The following is a 19743-nucleotide window of genomic DNA, read 5'->3' as shown; positions in this document are numbered from 1 at the left end:
ATGTTTGAATGAAGAAAACATGAATGAAAACCCCTCCTTAAGGCCTAAACTAAATTAATGACAGCTACAACTCCCCCCTTATTATCATTATTATTATTATTATTTTATACTTTTATCATCATACCCCTCCTATTATCCCTGTCATTCAATAGGATGCATTACTTTCACTCTCCCTTTCACTACTGCTGTGATTTTGTATTATTTACTGTGTCTTAAATGTCTTGTCTGTCATGTGTGGAGAAAGCCAGCTCACTTAACTGTACACCAAATCTCCCTCTGAGTATAAATAAAGTTATCTAATCTAATCGAATGCCGGGGCTGGGGACATGCTGGAGGTACAGTCCAGCTTTACTCCCTCAGGTTCACTTCTCTTTGGTGTCTTCTACTTCTCGTCAAACCCTCTTTAGGTTCCTGCTTGTAGTTGAACCTCATTGGACCAGAGGATTTTTTCATAATGAGGAATGGGAATTTAAAAGAGGCTCAGATTTAATGATTACTCAAATTACAAACAATGAATGCTATTCATTTGTAAGGACTAGTGTCAAAATGTTGAGTAACAATGAATGATGCTCTTGCTGTATAATCCCCATAGTTGATACTGTACTGTTATATGTGTGTTATACAGTGTTGTCAAAATCTGACCTCAAATAAGAAACTACATAACAATCTGTAACAATATATTTATTTCTTTTTCATGTTTTAAATAACTACAGAGACAAGACAGTTAAGAAAAATGAGAAGACAACATTTTTATTTCTGTTTTAAAATGATTTATGTAGCAACACATGTCCCCAAAAACACACACACACACACACACACACACACACACACACACACACACACACACACACACACACACACACACACACACGAACACGCACACACACAGACACATCGGTTTAAACTGCAACAATTTATCAGTCAGCAACCAATATGTCCATTGCTTTTATATACAGGGAAAAGTGACTAATATGTGTGTGTGTGTGTGTGTGTGTGTGTGTGTGTGTGTGTGTGAGTGTGTGTGTGTGTGTGTGTGTGTGTGTGTGTGTGTGTGTGTGTGTGTGTGTGTGTGTGTGTGTGTGTGTGTGTGTGTGTGTGTGTGTGTGTGTGTGCTTGCGTGCGTTTGTGTTTGTGCATGCATGTATGTCTGTTTACATGTGCCTGCGTGCGTGCATGTGTGTGTTCCCTCCTATACACCTTGGTATCCCTCCTCCTTATAAATACCCACAGGGTAATAGGTCCTCAGTGGCTTCAAGTGTATTATAAAACACACAAACCTAAGTTAACGGGTTCATTTATTGAACATACTGAACGTTGAAACAAAAGGCAACGGGTAACATTAAGGGTACGCCATGTTACAAAGTTACTGAAGTACTGTACAGAACAAGTGATGTCACTGAAGCCACAAGGCAGGCTACACCACAGTCACAGCCTCCAGTTATATATTATATAAAAAAAATACCTAAGGGAAGGCAAAAGGCCACTGTGATCATCATCCTTCATGAGGTTAAAGCACACATTCTGCTTGGATATAAATGTTTATATATATATATATATCTATATATATATATATATATACATATATATACATACATACAGAGAGAGAGTGGTTGTCTGCCAGTGGGATCAACTGCAGTCTGATGTTTTCAGTTGCTTAACGCTATCTCTTCTGCAACATGTGTCTGTGAGACCAGCATCATGTTAACAACCTGGGACCCATGAGGGTGCTAGCACAGACACCAGGAAGGAGAGGACAGAGAAGAGGATAAATGCGTGTGGGCGTGGTGAAGTTCAGACAGGTACCAGGAAACACCATCAGAGCTGTACATTCCTAACAGAACATAAAGGCACAGCTTGGCAGAAGCATTGCACTTGTTGAATGATTCCGGTGCCAGTTCTCACGATATATATGTTTTAAACTATATATAATATTTTTTTCTTCGTACAAACTACAATATAAACTACATCACAGTCATTTGGTTGATTGATGTGATACGTCAGCGAATGGGAGGCCAGTTCCTCCGCTCCATCATTCAATTGATTGGGTGCCTTCAGGGAGAATCGGGGAGGGCTGCGTTCATACTTGTCAGCGTATGATTGGCTGTCCGGAATAGTTCCTGTGTGCTGGTTGGCTACTTGGCCCATCCGGTGGTGGCCTCTCCGTTGATGTAAGCAAATCCAGGGAAATGCTGGGAGTGTTCGTACTCGGAGTTCCTCCGTGGGCCCAGCGGGGTGTAGATGTCGCCGGGCGAGGCGTAGCGCGCAGAGTGCATAGGAGGGCTGCTGTAGCAGCTGTTGGCCGGGGAGACCTCCGGCCAGCGGGGGGCGCCGGGTGCCGGGTGCAGCCGGGGAGAGCTGCTCATCAGGCAGGACTCCATCCGAGACATAGGGCTGTTGAGAGGGTACTGGAGAACACAGACACCATCAGGACCGTACCATCAGAACACACACACCATCAGGAACGTACTATCAGAACACACACACCATCAGGACCGTACTATCAGAACACACAGAGACCATCAGGACCGTACTATCAGAACACACACACTATCAGGACTGACTAGATGAACACACAGACACCATCAGGGCCGTACTATTAACAAAGTTAAGTATCACCAGTTCTCAGAAAGTCTACTTTTGACTATTACATTTACGTATATCCATAGTTAGCTTTTCAATGATTACTTAAAAAATTCCCCCACCTATATAGGACCCTGTTATCACCTGTAGCCAGTACAACCACATACTGACACATTAATCATTCTATAATGGTAAACCTATATAAATCCCCACATATAAATATATTCATTCTTAGTGTTCATGAATTAGTCTTTAGTGAGTCCTGAATAGAGCCTTGTGGGGATGATTTCCATCATAATCTAAGAGTGATCATTGCACAATATGTGGCACAGTGACTCAAATAGAACACCGGACGCCTCATCCTCTGCAGGGTATTTATGGGAGCAAGGGAAGAGCAAGGCGGTCTAGTTTCCCATGTGCTTTGTGTTGCCGTGATGACGGTTCACCAACATCATGCACGCTGAATCTGCTTTTCCACTCAACGTTTTAGAAAGTTGGGTGACCTTGTCCGTTTTAGCCCGCGTCGCCTCACTCTTCAGAGGCGACGCCACCACAAAGCAAAACCATTGAGCCGGACTTCAGCTCCGACTGCAGAGAAACATGGAAGTGGAACCCTTTCTAAATATAAATAGGAAACAGTCGAGACCATTATGAGGAATGGCGACATGGAAAAAGACCATCACCCCAGGTCATAGAGCAGAACGTCTGCTTCACACGCAGAAAAGAGACCATTGAATAACAATGTTTTAATCAGGATGGCCCCAGTCGGTGTGCCACTAGGCTTAGACAGAAGAGAAGACCATTGAGGAGCCCGCCCCCCCACTAGGAGGGCCAGGGGGGCTTGCGAACTCTTGACAGGAAATGATCCCCAGAGAAAGAGAAATTGGTCAGGATTCTGTTTATTCCAATTTCACCAGCAGGAAAAGCCATCCCCTGCAGCCTCTAAATGTGAACCCTTGGGGACCTTATGTCACGAAGAGGCAATAAATGGAGGGAGCAGCTGACAAATTATCCTGTGGGTACCACTGACCTGTGCAGGTGAGCGTGTGTAGGGAGAGTAGTGCAGCGGGGCTGGGATGCCTGGCTCGTGGGTTAGACTAGGGTATTGACTCTGGATGGAGTGAGGATGTTGATTGGCGTAGCTTCCGTAATTGTAGCTTCCAGTGTACCTACAAAAAACACACACATATGAGACATCTGCAGACCCAAAAGACAAAGTAGATGCTTATACACACTCATACGAAACCATGCTAACACAAACTCACACTATACCATGCTAACACACACTCATACCATGCTAACACACACTCACTCTATACCATGCTAACCCACACTCGCTCTGTACCATGCTAACACACAGTCACTCTATACCATGCTAACACACACTCACTCTATACCATGCTAACACACACTCACTCTATACCATGCTAACACACACTCACTCTATACCATGATAACACACACTCAATCTATACCATGCTAACACACACTCACTCTATACCATGCTAACACACATTCACTCTATACCATGCTAACACACACTCACTCTATACCATGCTAACACACACTCACTCTATACCATGCTAACACATATTCACTCTATACCATGCTAAACACACAGTCACTCTATACCATGCTAACACACATTCACTCTATACCATGCTAAACACACACTCACTCTATATACCATGCTAACACACACTCACTCTATACCATGCTAACACACACTCACGGGAGCGTACCTATGTTCCCCGGGTCCTATGTTCCCCGCTTTGTATGTGACCGGGGAACATAGGACCCTTTTTTTCGTAGGATGGTAGGGCCAAGTACCGCCTTTTTCGTCTCTGATTCGCCTGTGATTGGTTAGAATGGCTGTCCTCCAATTGGTTATGGTTAGGGTGAGGTTTAGGGTCAACCCTCACCCTAACCCTTATGCTAACCCTAACCCTGACCCTAACCCTTTGCACCCGGGGAGCATAGGACCTGGGGAACATAGGGATGACCCCACACTCACTCTATACCATGCTAATTTGTGGAACCATAGATCAGAAATGTCTCTGGGCAGGGCGACTCGTCATTGTGTCTCATGTCCAGACGTGGTGGTTGTGTCTCATGTCGTTGTGTTGTGTCTCATGTCATGTGTTGTGTCTCAAGTCATTGTGTTTTGTCTCATGTCGTTGTGTTGTGTCTCATGTCGTTGTATGTGTCTCATGTCGTTGTGTTGTGTCTCAAGTCGTTGTGTTTTGTCTCATGTCGTTGTGTTGTGCCTCATGTCGTTGTGTTGTGTTTCATTTCGTTGTGTTGTGTCTCATGTCGTTGTGTCTCATGTTGTTGTGTTGCGTCTCATGTCACTGTGTTGTGTCTCATGTCCTTGAGTTGTGTCTCATGTCCTTGTGTTGTGTCTCATGTTGTTGTGTTGTGTCTCATGACATTGTGTCTCATGTCGTTGTTTTGTGTCTCATGTCCTTGTGTTGTGTCTCATGTCGTTGTGTTGTGTCTCATGGCATTGTGTTGAGACTCACAGCGTTGTGTTGTGTCTCATGTCGTTGTTTCTCATGTTGTGGTGTTGTGTCTCATGTCGTTGTGTTGTGTCTCATGTCGTTGTTTCTCATGTTGTGGTGTTGTGTCTCATGTCGTTGTGTTGTGTCTCATGGCGTTGTTTTGTGTCTCATGTCGTTGTGTTGTGTCTCATGTTGTTGTGTCTCATGTTGTTGTGTTGTGTCTCATGTCCTTGAGTTGTGTCTCATGTCCTTGTATTGTGTCTCATGTCGTTGTGTCTCATGTCGTGGTGTTGTGTCTAATGTCGTTGTGTTGGGTCTCATGGCATTGTGTTGTGTCTCATGGCGTTGTGTTGTGTCTCATGTCGTTGTGTTGTGTCTCATGTCGTTGTGTCTCATGGCCAGGTGTTGTGTCTCATGTTGTTGTGTTGTGTCTCATGTCGTTGTGTCTGATGTCGTTGTGTTGTTCTCATGGCGTTGTGTCTCATGGCGTGGTGTTGTGTCTCATGTTGTTGTGTTGTGTCTCATGTCGTTGTGTTGTGTGTCATGTCGTTGTGTCTGATGTCGTGGTGTTGTGTCTCATGTCGTTGTGTTGTTCTCATGGCGTTGTGTTGTTCTCATGGCGTTGTGTTGTGTCTCATGTCGTTGTGTTGTGTCTCATGTCGTTGTGTTGTGTCTCATCATCATGTCGTTGTGTCTGATGTCGTGGTGTTGTGTCTCATGTCGTTGTGTTGTTCTCATGGCGTTGTGTTGTTCTCATGGCGTTGTGTTGTGTCTCTTGGCGTTGTGTTGTGTCTCATGTCGTTGTGTTGTGTCTCATGTCGTGGTGTACACCCTGCTCACCCGTGCTCCTCTCTGTGTGTGTAGATGGGGGGGGTCCGCTGGGTGGTGGAGGTGGTGGGGGGCACGGGGGCTCCGCTGCGCACGCAGGGAGGCTGTGAGTCGCCGTGGGGGGGGGAGCCGCCTGACGTTGTCACTGTGTATGTAAGGGACCAGGTATATGACTGAACAGCGCCTGCTAGACATATATACACACACACACACACACACACACACACAGACAGAAGGATTGGCAAAAGCAAACCCACGTGTGGTGTCACCAGTATCAGCATTTTGAATAAATCACAGTAAAGGTTGCAAGACTCCCTCCGGAGTGATAAACGGTAAGGTAAGGTATTCAGCATTAAGTATTAAACCTCCAATACATTGGAACTCTTTAAAAATGTCCAATACATCCAATGACTTTCATGAATAAATGTATATGTATTAAAAATAACAATCGGAGCTAAACATCATATGCAATAGCCATGTTGTAGTAATAGGATGGCTATAGGACTGTCTCAGCAAGTGGAGCTGGAGTAATGGGCTTTGAACCCCACATGTAGGGCTTTGGGTTTGGTCTTACCTGTGGTTGCCGGGACAGTGGTGTACTCGGGGGACGGGGGTTCTGTCGGGGAGCAGGTAGGGGGGGCGTCCTCCGAGGGGACAGAGCGGGTGGGTGAGTAGGGCACGGGGGATATGGGAGGGGGCGTAGTCTCTGTGATCATGACTTCCTCCACGTCTGCTGATGAAGAAGACATGATGGGGAGAACCGTCAGTGAATACAGGGGGTACTGGAGCAGGCCCTGAGTAAGCCCTGCCCTGGAGTGGGAACAGGGGGCCCATCGTCACGGGCGGTTCGTGTTTCTGTGCAGGTTATGCATGCATTGGGCAAGAGATGGATCGTTTCATGTTCACCAGTGAACGCTCCCCCTTCCTTCAGTACCATACAGGTTGTTGTCTGGTTTTCTGGTGTAATTAATTAATTATAAGAAAGGTACTGTCTCATCTAAAAAGGAAAGGACAAAGTATCTTCAGATACTAGCTAGTGGAACAATATGTTAGTTGAACATCGTAAGCCGAATAGTACAGCCCAATGGTAAGAGATCACTGGCAACAGTTGATTTGTTTCAAAACTGAAACTGCAGAAGAGGGAACGGAGTAAGGCAGGGAGTCTCACCTGTACTGCCCTCAGCCTTCATAGCCCTGACCAGCTCACTGGCTCTCTCCTGACAGTGCAGGGACTCCAGGAGGTAGAGCACGTAGTCATCGAACATGAGATGGATCAGGTGGAAGGACCCTGCACACACACACACACACACACACACACACACACACACACACACACACACACACACACACACAAGATGGAAAAAATTATGATTAGGTTTTTGTTGGAGGAGCGATGTTGTCGGAGAAGTTAGATGTAGTACCGACTAAATGAGAATGGAAATACAACTAGTTACTTTTTGAGCAAAGCATTGGGCCTGTGGTTAAAACATCCACTCCTTCATTTTGAGTGTCAGCCCATCACACCATGGCCCAATCCCTCCTGAGTCCCTTTTAAGAATCTCGAATGAATGCAAAAAAGAAAGATCTTGTTGATGATATAATTTCATGTAACACTACTTGATATACAGTACACAGTTGTCAAAAGAGGCCAATGGGATTGCTTTCTGGTAAAAAAAAAGACCTCAATTTCTGGTATGAAATCAATCAAAGATATGACAGTTGACCCCCAGGTCACTCAGAGAGGAGGACATTGTTGCATGGATAGGAAGCATCCCCCCTACACTGTAACTTCATTCAGCTCTTCCAGCGCATAACAACAGTGGTGGCTGTTAGGAGAATGGAGGTTCGAGTTCCGGCTCGTAAAAAGACCTCAATGCTTGATGAGGGGAGGCTGGCCTTAGTTAATTTGCTGTTTTTCACGGAGAATGCAGGTTATCAAAACACTGAGACCAGCTGTGTCTTTCATATTCACAGACAGGGTGAAAAGGGCAAGGGGGAAAGGAAGCCATTTGATTTGGTTTGTTTTCTGGTTTGTTTACGGCCCCTAACCTTTTCTTAAACCTTGGCGATGCACTGGGACGGACTGGAGCACCAGGATAGTGTTCCTCAATACACATCTTTGAGGAATGGAAACGGCACTAGAATGAGACTTTTTACACGTTGCTTCACTGATTTGTACGCATTGATCTGCCCTGTCCCCTGTAAGTTGAAGCACTCTGGAGCTGTTGGTCACTCACCAAAACTGGGTGCACTGTGAAGGGTCATGTCCCGGATGACTCTGGTCCCAAAGCACGACCACATCAGCAGGAACTGCTGGGCCACCTTCTTCAGGCACCCTGGCCTCTTGCCTGCCACCTAAGAGGAGCCATTTCCATGAGAAAGAGGGGGGAGGGGTTAGGACAACAGGGTAGTATTAACCCCAAGGTATAAAAACATGTCAACAAGTCAACTCTTTAATTTGCCACTGGAGACTCAGCTTCCCATTGAACCATTGTCTGGCCGGGCCCAGAAGTTGCCACGGCAACCAGATTTTACAAGCCCGTATCTGGCAGATAATGGAAACCAATGGGAAGCTTTAAGACATCATTAAGGGACGGGTCGCAGGGGAAGGAGTGTCTGTCAGGAACGCAGGAAGAGGCAAATGTGTCATGACTGAAATTGTTGTGTTTTTTAAACAAATTAATGTTTAGGTACAAAGTCAGACCTTAAAAATGGAAAGGTAACTTTCTGGCTGCGAGTATGGTAAAAAATTATAGGTTAATTTCACATACACACACACACTCACACACACACACACACACACGCATGCTCACCCATCATCACCCACATCCTCCAGAGTTAGGTAAAACCAGTAAGAGGTAAGTCCTGACCTGTACGACGCAGCGGTCCACCATGGAGTCCAGCCACTCGATGTACGCCTCAATGGGAGTCTGCTCCTCCAGCAGACGGTCAAACTCCTGATACACTGCAGAGAGACAGAGAGAGAGAGAGAGAGAGAGAGAGAGAGAGAGGGAAAGAGAGAAAGAGAGAAAGAGAGAGAGAGAGACAGAGACAGCGAGACAGAGAGAGAGAGAGAGAGAGAGAGAGAGAGAGAGAGAGAGAGACAGACAGAGACAGAGAGGGAAAGAGGGAAAGAGAGAAAGAGAGAGAGAGAGAGAAAGAGAGCGAGAGAGAGAGAGAGAGAGAGAGAGAGAGAGAGAGACAGAGACAGAGACAGAGACAGACAGAGACAGAGACAGAGACAGAGAAAGAAAGAGAGAGAGAGAGAGAGAGAGAGAGAGAGAGAGAGAGAGAGAGAGAGAGAGAGAGGAGGTTGATGAGAGCCTTCCTTAACATCATCAACATAGATCCATGTTCTCCTAAGCTCTTTCTGGCCTCTCGGTCCCCGGGAGACGATCACCACTTTAGAAGGTAATGATCATGTGATTTATGCTATTAGAACTGACCTAAACATGTTCTAGTGTCATTTGCCAGCAACAACTCTCACTTATGGCTGACTTCTAACCCCATGGGCCTGGCATGCTGGGGGAGGCTGGAGTGAAAGGGAGGAGCCCCGGGGGTCGGGGGAAGTGTGAACGTATTTAACCTCTTTGATCTCTATCACTAATGGTTGACTCTGCCGGCCGTGGGAATGATGCCTCTTCCGTCCGCAGGTTTAGGGTTAGGGTTAGACTCAGACGACACGCCGCGGACCGACAGATAAACCCGCCTCCTCTCAGGCCTTGAATCACTCTGGATACAAGGGGCCTCGTATCAGTGGGGGCCACCTGCCCCAGTGGAGCAGGTAAAGACCACTGCATTGGTGTTGAACCAAACTGACCATCATACACACACACACACACACACACGCACACACACACACACACACACACACACACACACACACACACACACACACACACACACACACACACACACACACACACACACACACACACACACACACACACACACACACACACACACACTCATACATACGCAGAGACAGAGACACACACACACACACACACACACACACACACACACACACACACACACACATACATACATACATACGCAGAGACAGAGACACACACACACACACACACACACACACACACACACACACACACACACACACACACACACACACACACACACACACACACACACACACACACACACACATACATACGCAGAGACACACACACGCTTACAGTGAATAATGAGCCGCCTCTGGTCCTCTTTGGAGTCCTCCATGGTATAAAGTGTTTGCTTGGTGATGCTGTTAAGGTCCACGTTCCTCCAGTCCTCCAGCATCTGGAAGGTGATGTCAGCGCTGTGGATCACCGTCCGCGACGCCTGGGCACATCAACATGATCTCTATAGGTTACTACTATACATTACCTCTACAGTACAGGTTACTCCTATACATTTATTCTATAGGTTACTCCTATATGTTACCTCTATAGGTTACTCTATACATAACCTCTATTGGTTACTCTATACATAACCTCTAAAGGTTACTCCTATAGGTTAATAATAGACATTACCTCTATAGGTTACTACTATTGGTTACTCCAATACATTACCTCTAAAGATTACTCTGTACATTACCTCTATAGGTTACTCTATACATTACCTCTATAGGTTACTCCTATAAGTTAATAATAGACATTACCTCTATAGGTTACTCTATACATTACCTCTGTAGGTTATTTCTATAGGTTACTCCTAAACATGCCCTCTATAGGTTACTCTAGAAATTACTTATATAGGTTACTCCTATAGGTTACTCCTATACATTACCTCTATAGGTTACTCTATAAATTACTTTTATCGCTTACTCCTATAAATTACTTCTGAAGGTTACTCATATATAATACTATGATAGGTTACTTCTATATAATTTTTCTGTAAATTAAAGGGGACATATTATGAAAACAACACTTTTCCTGGGATTTGGGGTGTTGTTTGGGTTTCTGGTGTTCCCACACGCATACAAACTTTGAAGAAAGTCTGTACCAGATTTTTTGAAAGTCCCCCGCCAACAGTTACCAAACGAGCGAGTCAGTTTCGGCGCCCCCTCCTACGTAGGAAGGGGGCACAGTTGAATATTACCTCTCACTACCCTACTCCCCTCCAATCAGAGCATAGCTAAGATTTTGCTGCGGTGGTAGTCCGGCAGCTCAGACGCGGGGAGCTAGGCGGCAGTCCGACAGCTCAGCTCCCGGAGTACAATCCCTTTCGCCTCCATGTCGCGGTTCATGGACTTCAGAGAGTCAAGGCCAAAGCTCCTTTCCCCCAATTCTTCTCAACCATGGCTGAGATATCCCCCACTACGAGTCTTTACTTGTTGTGGAAGTACCATAGACGTCAAACGCAGTCTTTATGATTAATAATATCATCCCAGGCGCACATTGCTTTTGGCCGTGATATTAGATATTATATTATATAAATACCCATAGATAATATTATTATTATTATTATATTATTTTAGAAAACAGCTTCAAAAATATGTTTTCTGGCACTCAAATAGGCTACTATGTTTACTTGTTGGGAAAACACCATCATAATAACACCATAGTCTCCTTTAAATGCACTACTTCTATCTATTACTTCCATACATTACTTCTATATAGAACTACAATACACTACTTTTGAATATAACTTATATATATTATTCAACACATTACTTGGGTAACATTAATAATATAATAATAATAGTAATTACCTGACAGAGATGATTTAATGACGTTTGTCGCTTGAGAATCTGTGAGAATCTTCTAGATACTGGAAACAAAGGTACACAATAGAATAGTGAAAATATTAATATTGTACATCATTAGAATAGGGGTTATATTTATATTGTACATCATGAAAATAATGATAATATAAATATTGTACACCTTAGAATAATGATAATATTAATATTGTACATCATAAGAATATTGATAATGTTAATATTGTACATCATTAGAATACTGATAATATTAATATTGTACCTCATTAGAATAGCGATGTTTCAGTACTATGGAATAATACTTTTCATTAAAGATTACCCGCGTCTCCCGACAGCGAGAGACTTACGGTCAAACTTGATGTTCCTCAGGTTCTCTGGGAGGTTGTGAAGTGCTACTTTCAGCCACTCGTCCAACTGTTTGGCAAATTTTCTAATGACCTGAGTCAAACTGAGCACATCACGGTACATAGTGTTAAGGCATTGACCAAGGAAGGCCGCAGAAGCCTGATTAAAGTCCCAGACCTTTGATCCCACCAATACAGAGTAGAGTTTGATCTGATTTTAAATAAAATCTCAATATTTGTCTAAAACAGATGAATCTGATCTACTGTCAATATTTATAAAATATGTCAGTAAATGTAGGGTAAATGTAGAATATAAGGGAAATGTTCATAATTTCAGAAAGAAAAATGACTGAGTATAGGCTAATGAGGATAGGCTAATGAGTATAGGCTAATTCATATAGGCTAATGAGTATAGGCTAAACTACTGGATACAGGCTAATGATTACAGGCTAAACTACTGTGTATTTGCTAATGAGTATAGGCTTATGAGTATAGGCTAATGAGAAGAGCGTAATGAGAATAGTCTAATGTGTATAGGCCCAACTACTGAATATAGGCTAATGTGTATAGGCTAATGGGTATAGGCTCAACCACTGAGTCTAGGCTAACGAGTCTAGGCTAACGATTCTATACTAACAAGTATAGGCTTATTCAGCAGGTCTGCTCACCTGTCGGGCAGGGCCTGGAGGACGGTGGGCATGAGGACCCCAGAGATGGCCTTGTAGAGGATGGAGTCGCAGACCCCCACGATGTTGACTACGGTGGCGGACCCCAGGACGGGCAGCATGTGGGGGGGCATGCCCTGCCAGAAGTGCAGCAGGAAGCTCTGGACCTGAAGGAAGGAGCACTGCAGTCAGTCCTCTAGTTGGGTTATAACCACCACAGGTTCACCTGCTTATTAAACCTATTCATTTTGTCTGCGCATTCCTCTTTTTAATAAACATGATGAGTTGAGGCATGAGTTAAAAGCCATTGAACACAGTGAACCTTGCCTCATCAAAATTGGCGCGGATGACGGTGTCCAGTATCCTCTGGCAATGCGTTCTGTACATCATGATGAAGGTGGACACCTTCGGGAGTGAACACCAGTTTAATGCAACGTCGTTACATCATCGCTCTATCTGGGACATGCGAAAACACCATACGAAAACAAGGTAATAAATCTTCCAACAAAAGCATTGAACTCATAAATACCTGGTGCAAGTCTAGGGTATATAAAGCAAACTTTGTGGATCAACAACACACAAACCATTTAGAAACTAACCCCCCCCCCCCCCCCCCCCCCCCCCCCCCCCGCCCACCCGCCGCTTTAAGGCTGGACAGCTAGCTCATGCCCTTTGTCCACTGCTGGATCTTATTATCTGGCCCAAAGATTAAGAGTTACTGAGGAGCCAGCATATAAATCTTCACAGGCCTTCTCTAAATCCAACTAGGAGGACTCTGGGAGAGATAAAAGACAAGAGCTAGGGGGGGTGGAGAGATGGTAGAGGAGGAAGAGGAGCAGGAGGAGGAGGAAGAGGAGGAGGAGCAGGAGGGGGAGGAGGAGCAGGAGGAGGAGGAGGAGGAAGAGCAGGAGGAGGAGGAAGAGGAGGAGGAGCAGGAGGAGGAGGAGGAGGAGCAGGAGGAGGAGGAAGAGCAGGAGGAGCTGGAGAAGGATGAGGAGGAGGGCTATGAGGATGGACTTTTAAAAGTCCTAGTTACCTTGTCCTCTGGCAGGCTAGTTGGCAAATTTAAGTCTTTGACATTTGGAAAGTCTGGAAGGAGGGTCCCCAGCTTGGAGCGGGGGGAGTAGGCCACCGTCTGCTTGGTGACCTCTTTCTTCCCTGTTTCGTTCACCCACGCCGCACCCTTCTTAGAGTACATCACGTCATAGTACTGGGAGCTTTCCTTCACCGCAATACCGTAATAATGATACCTAATAATGGAAATCAGAAAACACATTTAAGACTGTCCAAAGTTGAGCAGGGAGTTCCTCTGACTTCTTTTCTTAAACTGGGATATATCTGTGGTCTGAAAGTGTTCACGGAGAAGACCAGTAACAACACTCACATGGCAGCCCTCAATGCCATTTTCTTTTATAAGAAATTAACTACATGGAAACTCCATCAACGAATGTGGATGTCTTCATTTCAAATGAAGACAAATTTCCCCAAGTTTGGGGTCATTTAACTGATGAAGGGCATTCTTAGTGTTTCCTTCTACCTCTCAGTGACCAGAGAACAGGAGTAGGATCTTACTTTGACTGGCCTCGTGTTCCCAGTCTTCTGGTAGTCAGTTGGGGAAACTGTTGTCTTATAATCTGTTCAAAGAAGGAGAGATATATTCAGTGTTTTGAAAACATTAGATGGGCACGATTATTTTATTAATTATCTGGCGAAACAACGTCTTGATTTGATTTTGTCTTTAGAATATATATTTGTTGTTTGTTTAACATTTGTTATTTTTGGTCCTTTGTGGATGTATCGAACTATGCATACATGCATATAAATGCAAACATTGTTTTGCGTGCGTTTGTGTATTTATAGACCATTTATATTTAATGTAGTTGAGACATTTATTTTTATTATCCATTTCACAAAAATATTTTTTGTGAAAAATACTCTCTCTCTCTCTCTCTCTCTCTCTCTCTCTCTCTCTCTCTCTCTCTCTCTCTCTCTCTCTCTCTCTCTCTCTCTCTCTCTCTCTCTCTCTCATCTCTCTCTCTCTCTCTCTCTCTCTACCACTCCCTTCTTCTTCCATTATTCTCTCTTTTTTTGTCTAAAGAGATTGGCTCCTTGGTCCAACTCCTGGTGCAGAAACTTTAGCAAACAGTGTAGCTCTCCATTGTGTGGGATGAAAAAAGAGGCCAAGCTGTGAAGTTTCTGTCAGGGCCCGCTTGATAAATGAGCAGACAGGGAGGCAGCTCGGCCCTCTCGCCTTGTTTTGTCCTGAATCAATGAAGCCTTCCTAAAGGACGCCCCACACTGCTCCCGCCACTGATCTAACATTCCGCAACATCTCACCCTTCCAAATTTCCTTTAATTACACATTAATCCAGGCCCCTTCTCTTTTTCAATATCTTCCGACAGGAGCTGTGAAGGGGGTGGGTTGAGTCGGGGGGTTAGGGCAGGGGGCTGGGGGCAGGGGGAAGGTAGATTGAGAAACTGCTCCGGGTTGTGGGAAAGGGTTTTAGCTATAGAGCGTAGATTCGGTGGTTCCAAGAGGAAGTCATTGTGGAATATTCCTGAAGTTTGCGAAGCTTGATGTGAGTTAAAAACGTAAAAAAAATAAAAACATAACATCTTTAATAAATTCCACTTAAATTTCCCAAACTATTGTTTTTCTGTTTGAAACTGTGTTGTTACGTTTCATTACATTATACTTTGCTGGCTGTAATTCTGTGTAAAGATTGTAAAGATTTCCGGGCGCCATTTTGCTTTTGAACAGAACCTTGACCGTCTCTGAATTTACACTAAATTAAAAAAAAATAATAATCCCAGACGTCCAAAAACAAAATTTGGCCTCTTGTGAAGAATTGTGAAAGCACAACTTTAAAAACATCTTTATGTTTTCAAAGCACAATGCAGCAAAGGGTAACGTGGAATTCTACCTTTCCGAAGCTCGCGGCGTTGACCGGCTGCGTGTCCTGCTTCTCCGAGAAGTCGAGGTAGTGCATATACAGAGCGCTCCGGGGAATACACACTCCTTCAGCTATCTCATAGTTCTCCTCCAGCCTGCAAATAAAGATTGGATACATTTTTTTTATCACTATATAAAATGATCCCTCTTCTCTTAGTTTTTAAACTGCAAATAATTAAGACAAATGTGCATGATTGTTCAACTGAAAATTGCATAAACATTGTATAAATATTGAATAACTATATAACAAATAAAACATGCAAGCCAGACTAGGCATTAACATATGATATGATATCACAGTATTGAATAATTTAAATGTTCTCTTATTTTGCAGTGGTTGATCAGAGCTGGGCTTCATTTATATCTTATGAAGTTTGTATTTCATTCATTATTTTATTCATTATAATATTTAAAATACAACAATAGTAGAACGTGATATATAAGTAAATATCTAATTTTAGTGTTGTATTATAAATGCATTATAAATGCGTGCAAGTATTTTTACTAAGTCATTTATATTATTGATATTATATATATAATTGTAGTTACAAGCAAGTGTTTTCTTAGTGTAATCTTATTCTGGTGACCCTCTGCTGGGTCCCCATTGAAAAACACAAGATGACAATAAGTCAAGAATTAAGAAATGTTAATAAATAAATACATTTGAATAACTACTAACTATGTGTGCCACATACGCTGATGATACATGACATCTCAATACATTCATTACCCTAACCCTAACCCTTTATTTATTATTAGATAAATCTCTGAGGAAAAAAGATTCTAACCACTGCAGTGTAGCCGGTGTCGAATGGGGTTTTGAAGCTCTGTTATTTTCTTTTTCTTCATCTGTAAAATAAAAGCATGTATATTTTATTGATCGGTGCCAATCTGTCACAGAAAAGTGAATTACAAAATGACAGCTCAGTCATGATTTACAAGTGGCTTTAAGAAATATTATCTCTACCAGAAATAGCTGAGGTTCTTAAATATACACGAAAAAAAAAAAAAAGAGGAACATGCATTCAATTCAAATCAACTGAATTCAATTTTGCATCAATTCCCTGAAGGCCCCAGGCCACCAAATCATTAACCAGTCATGCTGTGAGGAGATCCTTACGTTCATCTGTGGACATGTTCCCCAGGGACGTGGGACTGGAATAGCGTTTACTCTCACTTTCATTGAGACATCTTTCAATCCAACTCTCTACAAACACATGGAAAATTACCGCTTAAGTAACACGCAGAGGTAAACAATTCATGGCTTTAAAATGAAGGGTGGCGAGTCGATGATGACCTTGTTTTACATATAGTTCTGTGTATACATCAGGTTCCTCTAAAGAGAACAGGGGTTGCTTCTAAAAATAATGTTTAATATATTACTCTCAATAGAAAGAAGGTCACACAGTGTAAATTACTGTGGATTCTTTAATAGTCCCTGATTGGACAGGCCTGCATGACAACAATCACTTGTATGGGGACAACAGCAGCTGTGGGTCTATTTAACATGTTTTCACTAAAACCACAGGAATCCTGGATTGTTGCTCGGGGGAGGAGGGAGTCGGGGGGGGGAGGGGGGGGGGGGAGACTACAACCGAACAAACTTATAGAGTCCAAAAGAAAGTGCACGCATTGCTGGACCAGTCTGGCGGAATAGAACCCATTGTCCTGTTTTAATATCTACTCAGAAAGCTCAACTGGTGTCCAATTATCAGACAGGTGCCCTGCCAATTTAAAGAAAATCTAACTGGTTTCTACCTTAGCTTAAACCTATGTTCTTTATACTTAGGTTTAATACGTCAAAATAAAGCTACACGTTTTAAAACATGGATGATTTCCATAATGATGATGATGAGGCTTTGAATTTCAAGTTTCAGATTTTCTTTTTTGTTGGAGTCAAAGTTCAAATGAAATGCTGATGGGAATATGGATCGACACTCAAATTCCTTTTAAAGAACAGCTAAGCGACAGGTAAGCCTATGATGTCTGTAATCGCATTGAAGGACTCAGTAGCTAAAAGCACTTAAGCAGCGTCACCCCCACGCCCAGAGACGGGGAAAGATCTCATCATATTTAGAAGTCAAGTAAATCCTTCTTTTCTACAACCTAACAGACGACATCGCCATGGAAGCCGTTGCCAGGAGATCTGGCAGAGTGAGCTGTTTAGACTGGTCAGAGTGGGATTTACAGAGAAGCTCATAGAAATAGGAACGTTTAAGAGACTCCTGACTCAAGATAAAAAATATATACCTTGATTTGAAGCACGTGTGCGTAGAAAAAGCCTTAAAGATGCTCCGTGTAACTTTAGGCGAACACAGAAACACCCGTGCTCTACTCTGAATCAGCATCACATTTTACAGTTGACTTGGCCATTTTTTTCTTTTACGGATGCATTACATTTCCATAATTTATTTAGAACAATTCTAAAAAGCTTGTCAATAGGAAATGTAATTAAAATAACTTATGGCAGACCTCTTATCAACAGACATTTGGAATAAAGGTATTTCTGTTATTGTTTTTACATGCCTCCATGTATTTTCTTCAGAGAATTTCCAAGAGGTAAAAGCAAATAAATAAGCATTCTTATTCTTCAAAATAATCTCTTCTGCTTATTATCTGTTTTTATAGTAACTTCGAAGCCAAGCCGGTTTGTTTTAAATGTTTGTATGAAATTATTTTATCAGCAAAACTACTTTAGGTTATCGAGATATGTGGATATATTTTACTATATACTCTTTATCATTTTAGTTTCCTTTATATTATTATAAGATCAGTGCTAGATCTCATGATTAAAGTAGATAATTTAGTGCTGAAATGTTTTTGAGAAACGTGTATCAGTTAATTCCACCAATGCGTCTCCGAAGAGCCTGTGATTTTACTCCTGGGCCTAATCTGGCCTCACAGAGGCACCAGGGATCTAAATAATTAGATGAAATCCAATCAACCAGTGAAAGGACAAGCTGTCTACACTCTGCACTAGCCCAACACATAAGCTTGTCAAGTTATAAAAAAAAAAAAAAAAACTGATGACTCCAGTTGCACATTATTAATGTAATAAATTATACCTTTAACCATTCCTAAACATAAATGCTACATCTACAATAACCTGCTCTTAATCCCATTTTGGAGATTTAATTGTTAAACTACTATACAATGAGACAACTACCATTGTCACATTGTTTAAAGCTTTACGCTTGATTGCATTGATCTGATAAATGGTTGTGTGGTTTGTCTGATCATCTGATTACCAGAGCATGTTAAACAGCAGGTGTATTACTGTTTAAGGATTGTCATCATTTGAATCCGCTTTGGAGGATATATGTTTTTTTGTGTCTGTGAATTATCTAAGAGATGAGAATGAGAGACCTAAGCAGGCGTCAGATCAGCATATGTGACAAACTAACTTAATGAAAACAGTTCAGTTCCAGCGAGCTTAGCGTGCCAAGTCAAAAAAATCCACTAACACCCATTTTGCATAAAATTTAAATATAATTACCCTAGGCAATATCTACACAGTTTGACATCCCCTGAAGGGTCCAGCAGCAGATATTTGAGTTAAATATTCACTTTTACGGAAGTTTTCCCTCCCATCCAGGCAACGCAACTCAAAGTGGTGAGCGAGAGTCACAGAAAGAGAGAGATAGAGAGAGTCATAGAGAGAGAGAGAGTGTCACAGAAAGAGAGAGAGAGAGAAAGTCACAGAGAGAGAGAGTCAAAGAAAGTGAGAGGGAGAGAGTCACAGAGTCACAAAGAGAATGAGTCACAGAGATAGAGAGAATCCTAGAAAGAGAGAGTCATAGAAGGAGAGTGAGAGAGTCACAGAGAGAGAGGGAGAGTCACAGAGAGAGAGGGAGAGTCACAGAGAGAGAGAGGTAGAGAGAGAAGGACTAACCTGTGGAATCCATATCAGGCTCCTCCAGTGGCTCACAATGCATCCTCTTCCCATCAAAGACACGGGCTCTTCCAAGAAAATGGTTTAGTGCACGATTCCCCCCTTGCTCAATAGGTATCCCCTCGCCTGGCTCTGCGTCTCCCTGACCACTGCCACCGTCACAGTAGATGCTGAGGGTCTGACGGTCCGCCAGCAGAGAGATGGTGTTGGAAGAGGAGGAGGAGGAGGAGGTGGTGGTGGAGGAGAGGGGGAGGTGGT

At 43.0% G+C, this 19743-nt stretch overlaps 1 protein-coding gene across 1 annotated transcript; it reads right to left on the bottom strand.

Annotated features, from left to right (window-relative positions):
* Nucleotides 1–996: 996 nt before the first annotated feature.
* On the bottom strand, nt 997–19743 carry rfx4 (regulatory factor X, 4). The gene is made up of 18 exons (XM_060061482.1): nt 19486–19743; nt 16714–16800; nt 16382–16442; nt 15565–15688; nt 14213–14274; nt 13677–13890; nt 12968–13045; nt 12644–12807; nt 11979–12079; nt 11623–11681; nt 10106–10250; nt 8780–8874; nt 8147–8264; nt 7078–7197; nt 6484–6642; nt 5922–6093; nt 3611–3749; nt 997–2405 (listed from the first exon to the last, which is right to left on the bottom strand). Exons 1-18 carry the CDS (start codon nt 19526–19528, stop codon nt 2133–2135), a joined length of 2214 nt encoding a protein of 737 aa, XP_059917465.1. The 5' UTR covers nt 19529–19743; the 3' UTR covers nt 997–2132.

Source organism: Gadus macrocephalus, chromosome 9, assembly GCF_031168955.1.
Source record: "Gadus macrocephalus chromosome 9, ASM3116895v1".
Classification (NCBI taxonomy): domain Eukaryota; kingdom Metazoa; phylum Chordata; class Actinopteri; order Gadiformes; family Gadidae; genus Gadus; species Gadus macrocephalus.
This window is presented reverse-complemented; position numbering and strand designations above follow the sequence as displayed.